Source organism: Glossina fuscipes, unplaced genomic scaffold (assembly GCF_014805625.2).
Source record: "Glossina fuscipes isolate IAEA_lab_2018 unplaced genomic scaffold, Yale_Gfus_2 147, whole genome shotgun sequence".
Classification (NCBI taxonomy): Eukaryota; Metazoa; Arthropoda; class Insecta; order Diptera; family Glossinidae; genus Glossina; species Glossina fuscipes.
Window position 1 is genome coordinate 95146 of NW_023998490.1, and position 16252 is coordinate 111397.

The 16252-nt window shown below is 34.4% G+C and overlaps 1 protein-coding gene across 1 annotated transcript; it reads right to left on the minus strand.

The window, feature by feature from the left end:
• Nucleotides 1-12572: 12572 nt before the first annotated feature.
• On the minus strand, nt 12573-13778 carry LOC119641230 (alpha N-terminal protein methyltransferase 1). The gene has a single exon (XM_038039791.1). It carries the CDS (start codon nt 13710-13712, stop codon nt 12903-12905), a length of 810 nt encoding a protein of 269 aa, XP_037895719.1. The 5' UTR covers nt 13713-13778; the 3' UTR covers nt 12573-12902.
• Nucleotides 13779-16252: the final 2474 nt, after the last annotated feature.

Genomic DNA, 16252 nt, shown 5'->3' on the forward strand with positions numbered 1-16252 from the left:
ACTGATAGACTTGGATACGGATTCGGAGACTTGGCGTTCTGCAGCCGAGCAGATTAGGGACAAAACCGCAGTAGCGCACGGCGATACAAATCAAACCAAATCTAACATTCACACTTTTGATCCTACTTTATTACACTATACAATATGAAATTATTTATCTTTTATGTTTGCACATAAATGTCTTAAAATGCATGCCTTGCATTTTCATATGAGAAAATGAATTTATGTTAGTAAAAACATTCTTTTTGCATTTTATGAAATTAATTTAAAGTATACAATAAAATAAAAAAAGGTGACTTATCGTAGTTGATAACGCGTTCAGTGATCGTGCTTCGTTTAATAGTAACATGAAGCGTCTTCGTTTTGATTTATTTTCCAGGTCAGGTCATGTATACATTCAGTGATAAAAAGAGAGAGCCAGATATGCGCATACTTGTTGAAAATTATTGTAAAGAGACGGGCAGAACTTTCCTGTACATCTATTATCATTCAGAAATTTCATAACTTGATCCTTCGACAACATCAGTAGTAAAAAATCATCAGTAAAAAATCTATCTAACATTGTTAGCGATTCGCGTCCTCCACTGAATTTCGTTGATATACAACTTGATGACAGTTTTTCATATAAATATTCTACTGTTTTTGGTTGATATACACCTTAGTGTGTTTATTTCTTATAGGAATTTCGAGTATACGGTATAGAGTCCATATGACAACTTTGACAGGAAGGTTATAGTAAAAGCTTATGAAAAACACATAAGACAATTGTGACACTTTTAATGGCAAACTGTGACAGATGAATAATTTTGTCATAATGCTTATATAATACGATAATTATATCGAATACGAAAACAAATAATAAAATTAAAAGATTTTTTACGCTTAAATGGGTTTTTTCTTTTCTTGAAACCCGATAAAAATTTTGATTTCAATTCGCAAGATAATTTTACGTCTCTTTCTTTTTATTACTGCATTACTTTCTTCTTTACTTTTTTGATTTTTTATTTTTTTCACGATTATGCCAAAAAGAATCGTAATATATTTAAATATAAATACATTTTACTCCTTATATCTTACGAATCATATAAAAACCTGGGCATTGTAATTAATTAAATGTATCTTAAATTGATTAATTATGATAATTTTTCTTAATGCGCTATAGTTTTACTTATGGAGGAATATATTTTTATATACAATCGATCCTTTTACTCGCTTATATCGGCTTTCTCTCGTAAATATTTCTTATGAACAATACACTGAATAACAATAATGTGCTCTATTTGTACTTTATATTTTATCTGTTATCTGAATTTTTTTGTTTTTCTTTTTAATTTGTTTTAATTGGTTTTTTACGATTTTTTTGAGAAAAATATAAGGTGCACAGCGCCATACACATTTTAACACAGAAAAGAAAACAACAATAAAAAAAATTAATAAAAAATTTATGAATTTATTTAATGTGGTTGTGAATGAATATAAAACATTTTAAATTTTATTTTGAATTTAATAAAAAATTAATAAAAAAAGAAAACACATTTTTTTAGTACATGAGCCGTAATTAGACGAATGTTTGAATGTTTGCAGCCCGCGAAGGGAGACGCTAGCTAGCATAAAACTCATTATTACGGATGATGGGACTTGTATCTACGCATGTGAACGAACTCATGCATCGAAAACGGCTGATCAATCGAACAAATATTGTGGAAAAGGTGAGCCAAATGTAACGTTTTGGAAATTCAACCTATGCACGGATGTAATTGTTTATTTTTTCTTTTTTTTTTTTTTATTCGCATGTTTTCCGGCCTGGCTCGTCGGATGGGATGGGTCCAAATAAAATGTATTCAGATGCATGATAGGCCCTTGTTTCGCTACAATATTTCATTGTTTAATATAAATCTATGCCCTAACCATACTACTTTTCCCTCGCCATTCTGACACCCCCCGGAACTCTTACCAGTATTTTAACATTTAATAATAATACATTCCCTCTTTTTTATATTTCCAAAGCAAGTGTTATAATGAATTATTTCAGTATTACAAAACAAAATTTTTACAATTAACAATGGTTTTTAAACAATTTTATAAGAGAAAACTTACCAAAACTAACAACCTAGGCGATGCGCATAGCCGCAGCTAAAAGAATGTTTAACAAATTATAGGTTTTAAAATAAAAAAAATTGTTTAATGTTAAGGAAAAATAACACAAAAGAAATATCAATTATTGATTCGACGTGAAGAGGAAGTGCTCTTTTAACGTTTTATTGATCTTTTCGTGTTTTTCACTTCTTCTTTTACATTAGCTTGATAGTTTTTTTTTAGCTTTGAGATTTTGTCTCCTTTTTATATGTCACAGTTCTTAATAATGAACGAAGAAATTGTTTGTCGGTTTTTTATAAAAAATTAGAAAACTGCTTTATTGTTTCCTTGTTTAACATTAATAGCTATCTTTTCTTCAATTTCAATTTTATTCTCTTTTTATTTAAAGGACTCTCGTACAACATCCGCAGCCGACCAACGAATTAGCTAATCAATTTACACCTTTTTTTTTAAGTTTTCTCCTTTTCATCACTGTGTCGTGTACGTTTGTTCTTCTTGATTTTGGTTTTGCCTTTTCAAATCGTTTCGCATTCAAGATTGGATTTCAAAAATCAAAGAAATATTAAGGTGACACTTTTGCACACTTTCTCAGGTTTTTTGACAACAAAAAACCTTTTTTTTTTCTTTTCTTTATTTTTATAAATTACAGCATCTATTACACAAAGCCGAAAATAAAGTTTGGCAACTCTGCGTGCGTCTTGTAGTCGCGTTTTTATTCTGTCAACAAATATTTCAATTTTTTTAGTGTATTTCTTGGCTTTTTTGCTTTATTCGTGTTTAAATTTAAAAAATTCTCTAAAAGAATAAAGTGTGAATTTAATGTATATGAATTTATTAAACTTTTATGTGAAAAAATCATTTTGGTTTATTGTAAGCAACAATTGAGCTCTTAGTAAAAGTCTCTCATTTTGCCCGTTAATCTGTGTTTACAGTTTTCGTTAGTTTTCGCTCTATATTTACAGTGGGTAGGGAAATGAGAAATTTGCTTTAATTTTCCTGAAAATTTGTGCCGTGAAAAAAAACATTTTTTTTTTGTTTTTCTTTTTTTTCTTCATAAGCTACTTTTTTTTGTTTTCAATGGCCATGGATTGTTTATTTACTCCATGTCGTGCGAAAACCGGCCCTGAATCTGAACGATTCATTTCTTGTTGGTTGTGTGATCGTTTTGGACATGCAAAGTGTGCTGGTATTACCGTATTGCCGTGCTGCTGATGCAGTCCTTGACCCTTCTAAAGATTTACGATGGTCATGTCCTGACTGTAGAAAGCGGGACATTGATTTCTACAAACTCTTCACGGAGACGAAAAATTGTTTCTCAGATTTCAGCAAAAATCTCGGCTCTTTGTGGAAGAAGTTTGAATTAATCAAGACTAGGTTTGATGAATGTCGGTATATTGTGCAGTCATCTTCCTCTCCAGCTAACAAAGTCTCAACGCGTAGCGTAGCGTGTGGTTCGTCACCTCCTAAGTCCGTTTCGTTGGTGCAAGTTAGCGATTCCCTAAAGGCTACAAATAATGTTAGTGTTTCTGCTACGGCTGAGTTGGTTGGTAACATAAATGTTACAAATAGGCCGAGAAGTCCTTCTGGCTTGAGCTATGCTGAAGTGGCAAGGGTATCTCCTCCCATAGATGTCACTCAATCTTCTCAGGCGTCATCGCCCAAAACTAATAAGGGTAATAGTAAATCGTCCTCTCCTCCTCGCTGTTCGAGTGTAAATGCTGGTCGCCAAACTGAGCAGGTCGCACAAGCTGCTCGTGCAAGTGTGGTTACCCCCTCTATATTTTCCCCAACTCATAACTCCCCATCCGTTAGCCATGCTGCTCCCAGTACTGATGACATATGCTTGAAGGCAGTTCCTCCCAGAAAGGCCATATTTGTGTCAAGACTGGCACCAGATACATCTGTTGAAAACATAAAGGGTTATCTGGCTGCGAAAGCCCCTTCTGTCAATTTAAAGCGAGTTAGTATTTTCAAACTGGGTCTTTCTCAATCTAGAGCTATCTCATCTTTTAAAATTCTAGTTCCGACCGAAAATATGGATTTGATTTTAAATAAAACTTTGTGGCCGGTTGGATCATTAATTAAGGAATTTATCCCTGGGGACCGACCTCGTAATGCGAATGCATTAGCTCTTTCCCCTTCAAAAAACTAAATTTTTCCTCAGCCTCATTTTCTCTCATTTATCAAAATGTTAGGGGCCTAAATTCAAAAATTCGTTCTACCTTCCTAAATTCAGTGAGTACGGAGTTTTCCTGTCTGGTCTTCACTGAAACATGGCTGAAGCCAGTTCTACATTCGTCGGAACTTCTCCATAATTCGTTTCAAGTTTTCAGAAACGATCGTTTGTTTCGCAATGGTGGTGGTGTTTTAATTGCTATTTCTACGGCACTCCCCACCTATTCGTTTGAATTTCCAACTACTCCCGATGTTGAATTTATCGCCATTCGAGTGAAATTTCCTAACAAACACTTATATGTGACCTGCTCCTATATTCCCCCAAATTCGGATATCTCTGTATATAAGAAACAGGCCGCCCTCATTTGTGAAGTGGCCAAGCAATCTAAATCTACCGATATAGTCCTTGCGTTGGGTGACTTCAAATTGCCTCAAGTCAATTGGTTTTACAGTGATAGTTCTGGCTGTTTGATTCCTTCCTCAACATCTGATAAAGCCGTTGTGTTCTTCAATGAATTATTTGATAATAATTTAGTTCAATATAATGGTACCCCTAATTGTAATGGGAGATTTCTTGATCTCTGCTTTGCAAATTTTCCTGAGGTTTGCGTTAATCGTTGTCTTCCGTTTAGTTTACCTGAGGATCCATATCATCCAACATTGGGTGTTTCCTTTCATTACAAGTATGTTGGTTCGTTGAACCTCTATAACGTTCCAAATTCAAATTTTTCATATCAACGTTATGATTTCCATAAAATCAATGTTTCCATACTAAAATCTCATCTTTCTCATTTTGTGCTCGATTTCTCAGAGGGAAGCATTGATAGCTTACTGTCGTCGTTCTACAATGTATTAAATCAAGCTATTTCTGCATCCGTTCCGATCAAGCAGTCCCGTCCTCGAAATAAGGATCCCCCGTGGTTTAATAAGACAATTAAATACTACAAGAATAGGAAAAACAAGTTGTTCAAAAAATTTTCGAAAAGTGGTTCTTCTTTCGACTATTTCGCTTACTCTGTTTCAAGGCATAAATTTAATTCCCTCAAACGCCAATACTACTGCAGATACCTTCAGTTTGTTAAATCCTCTCTGTTTTTCTAATCCTAAATTCTTTTTTAAATTTGTTAACTCTCAAAGAAAAATATCCACATATTCCTCTCATGTTTCTTTTAATGGCTCTGATTCCTCGGATGATTTTGAAACCTCAAATCTCTTTGCGGAATACTTCCGACAGAACTTTTCAACTGCAAATTTTGATTTATCGGTAAATTATCCATATCCGATTTCTAATTCGATTTCAATTTTGTTATATCTGAAAATGACGTTTTTGAAGGATTGAGCTCTCTGAAATATAATTGTTCGCCTGGACCTGATGGGATCCCCTCATGTGTACTTATATCTTGTGCTGGCGAGCTTTGTGATATTATCTCAAAGATTTTTAATAAGTCTTTGAATTTAGGTGTTTTCCCTTTGTGTTGGAAGACTTCTTTCCTTATTCCTATTCACAAAAGTGGTAGTAGGCAACTTGTAGAGAACTACAGAGGCATTGCCAACTTGAGTGTCTTACCTAAACTGTTCGAGCGAATTGTGGCTCAGCATATAGCCTTTTCCATGAAATTGTATATTTCTCCTTTCCAGCATGGTTTTCGAAAGGGAAGATCTACGGTGACCAATCTGTTGGAGTTTACTTCTCATGTTTTCAAGGCTTTTTCTAGTGGTTCTCGCACTGATGTCATTTACACTGACTTTAGCAAAGCGTTTGATATGGTTAAACATAGACTTCTTAGATTTAAACTCCAAATCTCTGGCTTTCCTCTCTTCTTAGTGGAATGGTTAAGCTCTTATCTGTATGGTAGATCATTCAGGGTTTTGTTTAACCTCATTACCTCGGATGAATTCCCCGTGACTTCTGGCGTACCTCAAGGTAGCCACTTGGGGCCTATTTTATTTAATTTATACATCAATGATTTGCCCTCCGTGATTAAATTCAGTGAGATTTTAATGTATGCTGATGATGTGAAACTGTTTTCTTCTTTTTCCGTAGTATCGCAATCACATCATCTTCAAAGTGATTTGAACAATTTGGTTGCATGGTGCTCTCTCAATCTTCTGAAACTAAATCTAAATAAATGTAAGAAGCTTTCTTTCTTGAGAAGGAAGTCGTTCAGTACTCAATACTTCATTGATTCGCACAGGTTGGAAGACGTCGAGTCGTTCATAGATTTAGGCGTTCTATTCGATTATAGGTTACGTTTCAATTTGCATATTGAGTCCTCGTTAAGCAAAGCTAGGTCCGCGCTTGGTTTTATAAAGAGGTGGTCCAAAGAGCTTGATGATCCTTATATTACGAAAAGGCTTTGCACGTGTTTGGTTAGACCTATACTTGAGTATGCCTCCGTTGTGTGGTCTCCTTCATATAGGTGCTACGTAGATTCAATTGAATCTATACAAAAGCAATTCTTGCTGTTTGCCCTTAGGAATTCGGGTTGGGACCCGATTTCCCCTCTTCCACCCTATGAAAATAGGTTGCTTCTGTTATCCTTACCGTCACTCGAGAAACGTAGATTTGTTCTTGGGGTTTCCTTCGTAATCAAGTTAATAAATGGTGCAATTGACTCGCCCGCATTACTTCGTGAGATAGGCTTTAATGTCCCTAACCGTTTCTCTAGGCACTTTATGTTGATAAAACTTAGTCAATGCAAATATAATTTTGAACTGTTTAACCCGCTCAGAGTTGTTTGCAAGAACCTAAATGATGTCTATCATCTATTCTCATTAACGGACTCTTTAAAGTCCATTAAAGCAATATTGCTTAATAAGCGCGATTTACCTATGTCATACTTAAACTGACTTAACCTTAAATATGTCATTATGAGTCGAAAATTAATTTGTTGTTAACAATTATCGGTTGCCAAGCTTATGCATGTTTGCGATGGCTTAGGGGTTCACTTGCAATTTGGTCCTGTATCGGTTGTGGGTGTGGCTCTATGCTAATTGTGTACATGCTTTTTTTTTTCTTTCTTTTTTTTTCCTCCTTATTTGTTTTATTGTACTTATACTAAGTTTTATTATTAATTAATTTTAAGATTTACTGAAGAGTCAATTGAACTCGACTGCCATTTTGTTTTAGTTGAGTTTCTTGTATAAGTGGAATAAATAAATAAAGTCGCTCAAAAATCAAAGATGATGTTAACGGTTCCCTTCGGTTATTGTGGTTTCGTCTACTCTGAATTCCTCCCGGCTGGCCAAGCCGGAATCGATTTAAAAAACGTAAAAAACTCAATAGGTTGTATCTTTTGGATACAGAATGAAGTTTGAGGGCAATGTTCACCTGATTTTGTTTGGGCAAACTTTCTTTTAAAAAGTGGAGCATCGGCGAAAAGCAATAAGCTTACGTACCCAGCATAGTGTCTCTGCGTAAGGAACGAGAATCAAGGAGATGTCATCATCTGCCGGACTATCGTAGAGCCCAACGGAAGCTTTTCGAAGGAAGACATGCGCAGTGTTCAAATGGCCGACAAAGATTTAAACGCTATATTAAAGGCCTTAGAAAAGAAACAGCGTCCTACGTGGGCAGAGATTTCAAGAGAAAGTCCGATTACGAAGGCGTATTGGGCTCAGTGGCAAAGCCTCATCATCGAAGATGGATACTTGTGGCGCATACGGCATAGTGAGGATGCTTCATGGGCTAAGAAATTACTGGTGGTCCCACAAGCAAGAACTCGTGAAATTATAAGGGAATACCACAATGGACCAAGCAGAGAGCATCTTGGCATCACAAAAACCGTGGCGAAGATCAAAGAAAATTTCTAATGGGTAGACATCAAGGATTCCGTAGCTGCATGGATTCGCAACTGCGATCAATGCAGCGAATCAAGAGGCCCGAAGAGTAAGTCGCGAGGGCGCTTGCAGCAGTATAACGTGGGTGCACCGTTCGAAAGAATCGCAACGGATATTGCTGGACCATTTCCAGCCAGCAATGCAGGAAATAAGTACGTACTGATAGTCATTGATTACTTCAGTAAATGGTCAGAAGTATACCCCATAGCTAACCAAGAAGCAAAGACAATAGCCAAAGTATTCGTCAATAATTGGGTTTGGAACCCACATCGAGCTGCATTCGTCAATAATTGGGTTTGGAACCCCCATCGAGCTGCATTCAGACCAAGGTAGGAACTTTGAATCTTCGATCTTTCAAGAGGTTTGCGAAATATTTGACATTAATAAAACTAGAACGACTCCGTTGTATCCTCAGTCTGACGGAATGGTCGAAAGGTTTAATCGAACGCTCCAAGAACATCTGAGAAATGTGATCGACGATAATCAGCAGGACTGGGATGAACACATACCAATCTTTTTGATGGCATATAGGTCAGCAGTGCACAACACCACTGTTCTACCCCCGGCGCAAATTTTGTTCCCGGAGCAGAACTAGATTCAAAGTGGTACACCTGGACCCACTGACCGTATATCGAAACGACTTTGTTCGGGACAAAGAGAACAGAAACCAAATGTACATTCGCGAGGCGTCATGCAGCTGCGGACCGATGAAAGTGATTAGTGGAAAAGCAGACTGGTATAAAAATAATTTCAACAATGAGATCAGTTAGCGATGCACTATATTTCATCAACGCAGCGATATCTCGACCTCGATATCTTCTTCTAATATACGGCAACCCCGACTTATTGCGACTAGATCCTCATTGGCGCGAGATTATCGAGTACTGCGTCAATAATGATGCCTACTTCAATGTGCAGGTTTTGACGCTTTAATATAAAAAGCCAAAATCTTTTTGAAATCATCTGAAATGTTTTTTTAGGAAATGTTTCAAAAGATGTTGGTTACACCTAAAAATTTAAAAATGCGTAAACATTCATAACTGAAAACCGAACAAGCCCAAAAGCAACAAATTGTGAAAAGCTCTAAGGTATAGCGAAATAAATCAAATAGCTTCTCTCTCTCTTGTGAATAAAATTTTATAAATTGATTACCTAGCTTTCAGGCCATCGGCTCGCCCAAAGTAACAGTTGTGTGGTTCATATACATATGTGCTATATGTAAATAGAACAAAGGTGTGAATATTATTTGTATTAATTTTTTTTAATTTGTTTTAATTATGTGGAAACGTATAGGTGTTAGAAATTATACTAAATTTGGGATTACGAGTGACATCAAGGTTTTGGTTTTCAACAAGACTTCCTTTGAGGAAGGAGGTGGTATTCGAAACCAAAGTACACAACCATGTTTCTGATATAAATTCAGTAACCTGCGTTTATCTAGCGAAATATTGGCGCAATCCGCCAAAATATCAACGGTATTTGTAAAAATTTCGGGAACTTAATTGATATCATTAATGTTTGTGAAAATAAAAACGCTATCTGCGTAAATGCAATGACCAACTTTGTCGTAATTAGATATTATCTGGCTAACTTCATCAAAGGCGATTCTGAATATAATATAAATAAATGTCGGAGATTACACGGTTGATTTTGGCAACGAAAAACCAACAAGAAGTTTTTTACAAAGCTTTAAATTGAATGTCCTACTTTCCAATTTGAAAGTTTTTCCAATACGATATAGGTTCCACGAACGTGAACTTTTCATAACATATTCTCTTAGAGATCTTGCATTTTAATTTGAAAATAGAGTTGGGCCTTTTATAAACTAGCGTATTACCAATTGACATGTCTCTTCGAAAATTAGCCCATGCTGCTTAGATTTTGGGTGAAGTGAAAGTTCACAGCTCCACCATGGAACATACTTGTGGTGGTTTTTGTCTTTATATTGAGCGAGAACATAGTGTGCTACACTAAAAGTAATTTTTAGTATTCTAGTCGCCTCACAGTTTGTGGCCTGATAAAATCCATATATGTTATCATCTACAGTGATGAGTATATTAATGCCAATCATCTTTGTTACTTAAAAAGGAATAAGACATTAGAGCTACCTTGGGGCGTGCCGAAATTAATAATGACGGGGAAACGATCACTTCCATATAGATTTTTTAATATTGACCGCTGCGTTTTTGTAATGATATTAGCCGAACGTAATCTATGTGAGTAAAAGTTCGTCTAGTGGAGAAGCGAGTTGGAGAGCCGTCATTTAACAATGTCATGTTTGAACACAGTAGAAAATTTTCGATAGTTTTACCTCGCGAGTTTGCAATAGCAAGGAGTCAAAATTACCTAATAATATTACACGTACAAAAATGAGGTGAAATCACTTAGTGAAAAAGTTTGGTTTGGCGGAATATATGTGCAAAGGATGCTATGTTATGATTGCTGACATTTTTTGTATTGTTGAATGTAGAGATGGATAAGATGAGTAATGGGAAGAAGATTTGTCTACGATTGATATGGTGAATTTGCTTTTTACTGATGGTGTTGTAGGCGAAGTTTATGCTAGTATGGATGGCAGGGATGAAGATCATGACGTTTTCGACATTAAAAGTGATAATAATAGTCATAGTATTACCATAACTTTTTGTGTGGTGTCATTACTTGGAGGAGGCGTGTGATGACTGTTTCTTGACGCAATGGTAAGACAAGTTCCCAGAGCTTGATTTGGAAGCGAAAATTGTCTTTTATAGATGGCGACCGCTTCTTTCATAGAATATTTATTTTTAATTTTTCTTGTTAAAATTTCCTTGGCTTCTTGGTACTTACTTTCGCTTATTCTTTAAAGTGCCCATAGATTATACAAATACATGTTCAAGTATTGAGAAGTGTAAACAAACATATACGCTTATTCCCTAAAGTGCCCAATTTTTATACAAATTATTGAGAACACATACTTCTGCTGTTGCTGATTGCTACTGCCATTGATGGTCGATCTGCGTACCACTGCTATTGCATAACGTTACGCATCTAATAATTCACAGGGAAATACGATGGGTGTACTGTTTGAATTTTGCAACGCCCAAAGAACGCTACAGCTGAATTTTCACGAAACTCCAACGCAAAGATAAATAAAACGTTTTCTGACCACGCTGCTTGCTTTTATACCGTTTTAGCTTTCGAAAATGGTCAATTTGCATTTTTTAAACCTTTTAGAATCCTTAAGAGAAACAAATTCAACTATTGCTTAGCAATCTCTTGCGCCCATAGATTATACTTGTCATTGTGGAGTTATCGTGATGGTGATAAGGTAATCGTACACGGTGTAGTGATGGACGCCAAAGGCGGTTATTTTTAAATTTGGATGCATTCGTAGCGGTAAGTTTATTGAGGTTGAATTATTATTTAAAGTGGACATTGTACTGCTTACTGGAGCCAAAGGATAATTCGACAGATTTTGAAAATTCTTATTACAAATCGTAGTTAACACAGTTGAACTTGAAGAATGAAGTGGATTTTTCATCAACAAAGCTGGTGAACTTAAGGAACTTTGCATGGGCAAATTCGAAACATTTTTTTAGAATTTTGCATTGGCATAGTAGAGGAATGCAAATGATTTCGCATGGGCAAAGTTGAGGAATTTAATGTATTTTGCATAGGTTATAACTTTAGTGCAAAAATTGTAATAAAAAAAATGTAAAATACAAAAGCATGGACAAAATGGAATGACTTATCTTTTTTGAATTGTTAACATAGTCTTTTTTAGTATATTTGTACTTATTTGTTCACTATTTTTTTACTTTCTTCGTATTTTAATAGTATCAAATAGTGGAAGTTACGTTCTTATAAACGGCCATTATTATGTATGGCAATCGCGGGCAGATTTGCTAAATTCTGAAGTTGGTTAAGATTGGTTGACTTTTATTTAAATAAGGGTTGTACACGTATTATTTAAAAATTGGCGAAAACTGGAGCGTAAGAGAATTCATTTCACAAATAACTTTGTTTCTCGCAACACATTTTTTCAAATATATTTGCAATTTATCAGTTATGCATTATTCAAGATGTAAGCCCGCATTACTTCGTGAGATAGGCTTTAATGTCAGAGTTGTTTGCAAGAACCTAAATGATGTCTATCATTTATTCTCATTAACGGACTCCATTAAAGCAACATTGCTTAATAAGCGCGATTTACCTATGTCGTACTTAAACTGACTTAACCTTAAATATGTCATTATGAGTCGAAAATTAATTTGTTGTTAACAATTATCGGTTGCCAAGCTTATGCATGTTTGTGATGGCTTAGTGGTTCACTTGCAATTTGGTCCTGTATCGGTTGTGGGTGTGGCTCTATGCTAATTGTGTACATGCTTTTTTTTTTTTTTCTTTTTCTTTTTTTTTCCTCCTTATTTGTTTTATTGTACTTATACTAAGTTTTATTAATAATTAATTTTAAGATTTACTTAAGCGTCAATTGAACTCGACTGCCATTTGTTTTAGTTGAGTTTCTTGTATAAGTGGAATAAATAGATAAATAAGCCGGAATTTTGCTTCCAAAGCCCACAATAAATTTGTATTCGACAACTAAATATATAGGTTTCTGCAGATCATGTAGACGTCTCTATAAACCACAATAAAATCAGAAAACTGCGTATTTTTTAGAAGAAGAAAACATGTATATCTAAAATATATACACAGCAAATACATTACATTATTTATGCATTACTGGTCATCGCTCTCGCCTCCCTGACAGTACTATACTGAATATATCCTTAGAACATCTTCCACAACATTTAAGAATCACATATTTTTTTTCGCAGAGGACGACTGGCTATCATATAAACGGGATAGAGACCTTTCGGAAAATTTTTTTGCTGAGTCATTTTCACGATGCGGAATCCAGCCTGTTTCAAACATGTTTCGTACATTTTTAACGGTCTAGCAACTGACGAGTCTTCATCATCTTTTTCGACTTGTCGCGAACTTGTTATATTCTCTTTAATCACAAAGTGACCACCAGCAATTAAACTCTGGCGAATGCGTACGAAAAGTAGTAGGAGATCTACATCAGTGAGATGTCCTAATACCCATTGAGACCAAACTAGGTTATATTTATTAACATCGGGCCGGAAATCTTGGAGGCCAATGTTGTATATTTCACCCAAACGATTTGGATAGCCAAGAACAGCGCCAGAGTCTTTGACACAATATTCGTGAGCTTTTGCAGCAAAGGCCTGATCTTGTTCAACAAGATCAACTTTGGCAAATAACGGCATAAGCAGATTTTTTGAAACTCTGCCTATACCAGCACCGCAATCTAGCGCACAAGTTTTACTCGCATCTTTAATCTTTAGTTCGCGTAAAAAACAATTCGAACCTTGAATATCTAAAGCGTTGATATAGCCTAGCCCTCCAAGCATCCCATTCACAGTAGGTGGAATTTTTGCCCAATACTTTTGTGCATTTAAATAGAATTCGGAGTTACTGCTTTGAGAAACCACATAATTTTCTTCCTTTTCCAATGATTTCTCTTCTAAATTATCTTTAATATCCTCCCTTTTCAATGATTTTTTTTCTAGATTATCTTTAATAATATCCTCCATTGTACAAATGACTTAAAAATAGAAAAATTTTTTAATGCAATACTTTATTTATTTCATAATGTCTTTTTTTATACTACATGTGAATTCATGTTTTATGGTATTGCCAGCTTCTTGTTTCTAGAAACGGTTGCCACTATTAGTTTGTAAGTGATAATATCCTGTAATATATTACAAATATAGATGTCAACACAGTGATGCGTTATTCCGCTTTTCCCGTTAATAAGTCCCAAGTGATTAACACAATGCGAAGCCGCGTTACCATATTATTTCATAAGAAAGAAGAAACAAAACGGCATAGATATAAATAAAAGCATACAATTTGACAAATAAAATTAAAGCAATCAATATGAACGTAAAGAAGAATATACGAAATGCAACGATAAGAAAATTAATATAAAAGCATAATAAATTCTTGATTAGTTATTGAAATATATCTATTTTTTTGGTTTGTAAGTTGAAACATGGAAAAGAACAACACAATCATAGGCTTTGTTGATGTCTAAAGCAAACTTTACGACTTTCTGACCTTCCGCTTGAAGGCAACCTCTTTTAAGCACATGTTAGTAAATATGTGCTGGGTATGCACAATAATACCTAGCGGGAAAATGAAATAACAAAAAGTAACTTGAAAAGAACGAATGTGGAAGTGGACTTCTCTGACGAAACAAAAAAAAGCAAACGAATTGTTGAATTGTTTTGTTTTGCAAATATATTTAAAATTTGAAACAAACTGTCTCTATTACTTGTTTTTCATTCCTTATAAAACTGAACTGTAAACTAATATTTTAAATTGTATAACATAAAAAATAAATTAAGATTAGTACAAAATAATCAAAGAAGTACGTAAATAATTGCTAAATTTAAAACAAATTATCTTTATTTCTTGTTGTGCGGTTATTTCTTCTTTTCTATGTAAAAACATGTTTTGCAAATTTTCACCAAGGCTGGTAATAAGTCGGCGGAGTAGAACTCCCATCAAGAAAACAGGAATAACGTATAATTGTGTTATCGCATAGTCATTCGTAACCGATATATACAAATTGGTCATTGCGTCTCAGATTATTTTCAGTTTATAAACAAACATTTGGTTTAACGGGAGGGCTGAGGGAATGAAGTGTCATTTTCCTTTTTGGCTTAAAAATTTTCAAGTGGTAAACACAATGAACACCCGCGCTACCCTATTGTTTGACAAAAATTTGTGAACAATAACAATATTGTTAATCTTCACAATCTGCTTAAATTTTATGACATCACAAAGAGTCTTTTTGTGTAGCAATTGAAACGTAATTTGAAAATTGCCATCAACTTTAAAATAAATGCTTTTCATTACTTGTTTTTCATTTCTTACAAAATAATGCGTGGTCTAAAGTAAAATTGCAAATCACAAATGCACAACAGCGTAGGAGAAAAATAAATTAAATAAAACTTAAAAGAAACGATTATCATTTCTTCTTGTGCTATTCTTTGGCTAATTTGTATGCAAAACCGTATGATTTGTCAATTCCCCAAAAGTTTGGAGAAAACTCGGAATAAAGTCTCATTGTGCCAACGCCGTTACCCTTCTAATGATAAATTCATACTTTATTATATACGAGGGACTGCGCAAATAATAATAGAGCTTAGGAATTTTCAATTCATACGGTTTGTAATCTATATTATTTTATAGTAATAAGAAAGGGGGTCGGTTTTTTAGTTTCACTTCTCAAATCATATGCTTTTATTTATATATACATCCATTTCCTTATTTTTTATTGTCAAATAATGTGGTAACACGACTTCCCATTATGTTACCACTTTGTAGTTATTAACCCGAAAAATGAAATACACATCATTCTGTCTCTCCCTATTTTTTCGTCATATATATAAAGAATTATAAAAAGCGTTATTTTTTATTGAAATATATTCCCAACAGTTCGTACAATTTTTGTAAATTGTATGTAATAATTTCAAGTACTTATCGATAAATTAAATTTCATTAAACTTAGCAACACTGCATAGAAATTGTGTAAAAACGCCTTTTTCAGAAATTCAGCTCAGTTTTACTTTTCATCGGTCGCCATCTTGAAGTTCATTATAATTGTGGAAGCATCGTTTTTATACTAACGCGAATCATATTTAGTAATAAATACAAACATTTCTTTTAATCATATTAAAATACATTTACATTAGTGTTAAAGATTGCAATTATAAGAAAACCTTCAGAGATAAGGTATGTAAATATGAGATAACGGTGAAAATTATGTTGGTGAAAAAAGTGTATGTGATTGTGTATATATAAGCTACGGCTGGCAAAAACCTTGCTGACGTCTTTTTCGTATATTTATGACAAAAGTAACCTAAAAAATATGTGCATACATAAATAAGTGATCTATATGTTATTGGTAAACGACAATAGCATCTCCTTTACATGTGCAAATATATCAATTAAAATAATCAACTTCCCAGGAATCCATTACGGAATGGGGGGTTTTTGTTATATTTAGGAAAGCTTCGTGTTTTTTGCTGTCATATTTTATGACATGTATGCATACATACAGAAA

Coding starts and splice junctions, on each gene's coding strand:
- LOC119641230 (XM_038039791.1), bottom strand. CDS start 13,712: ATGGAGGATATTATTAAAGATAATCTAGAAAAAAAATCATTGAAAAGG.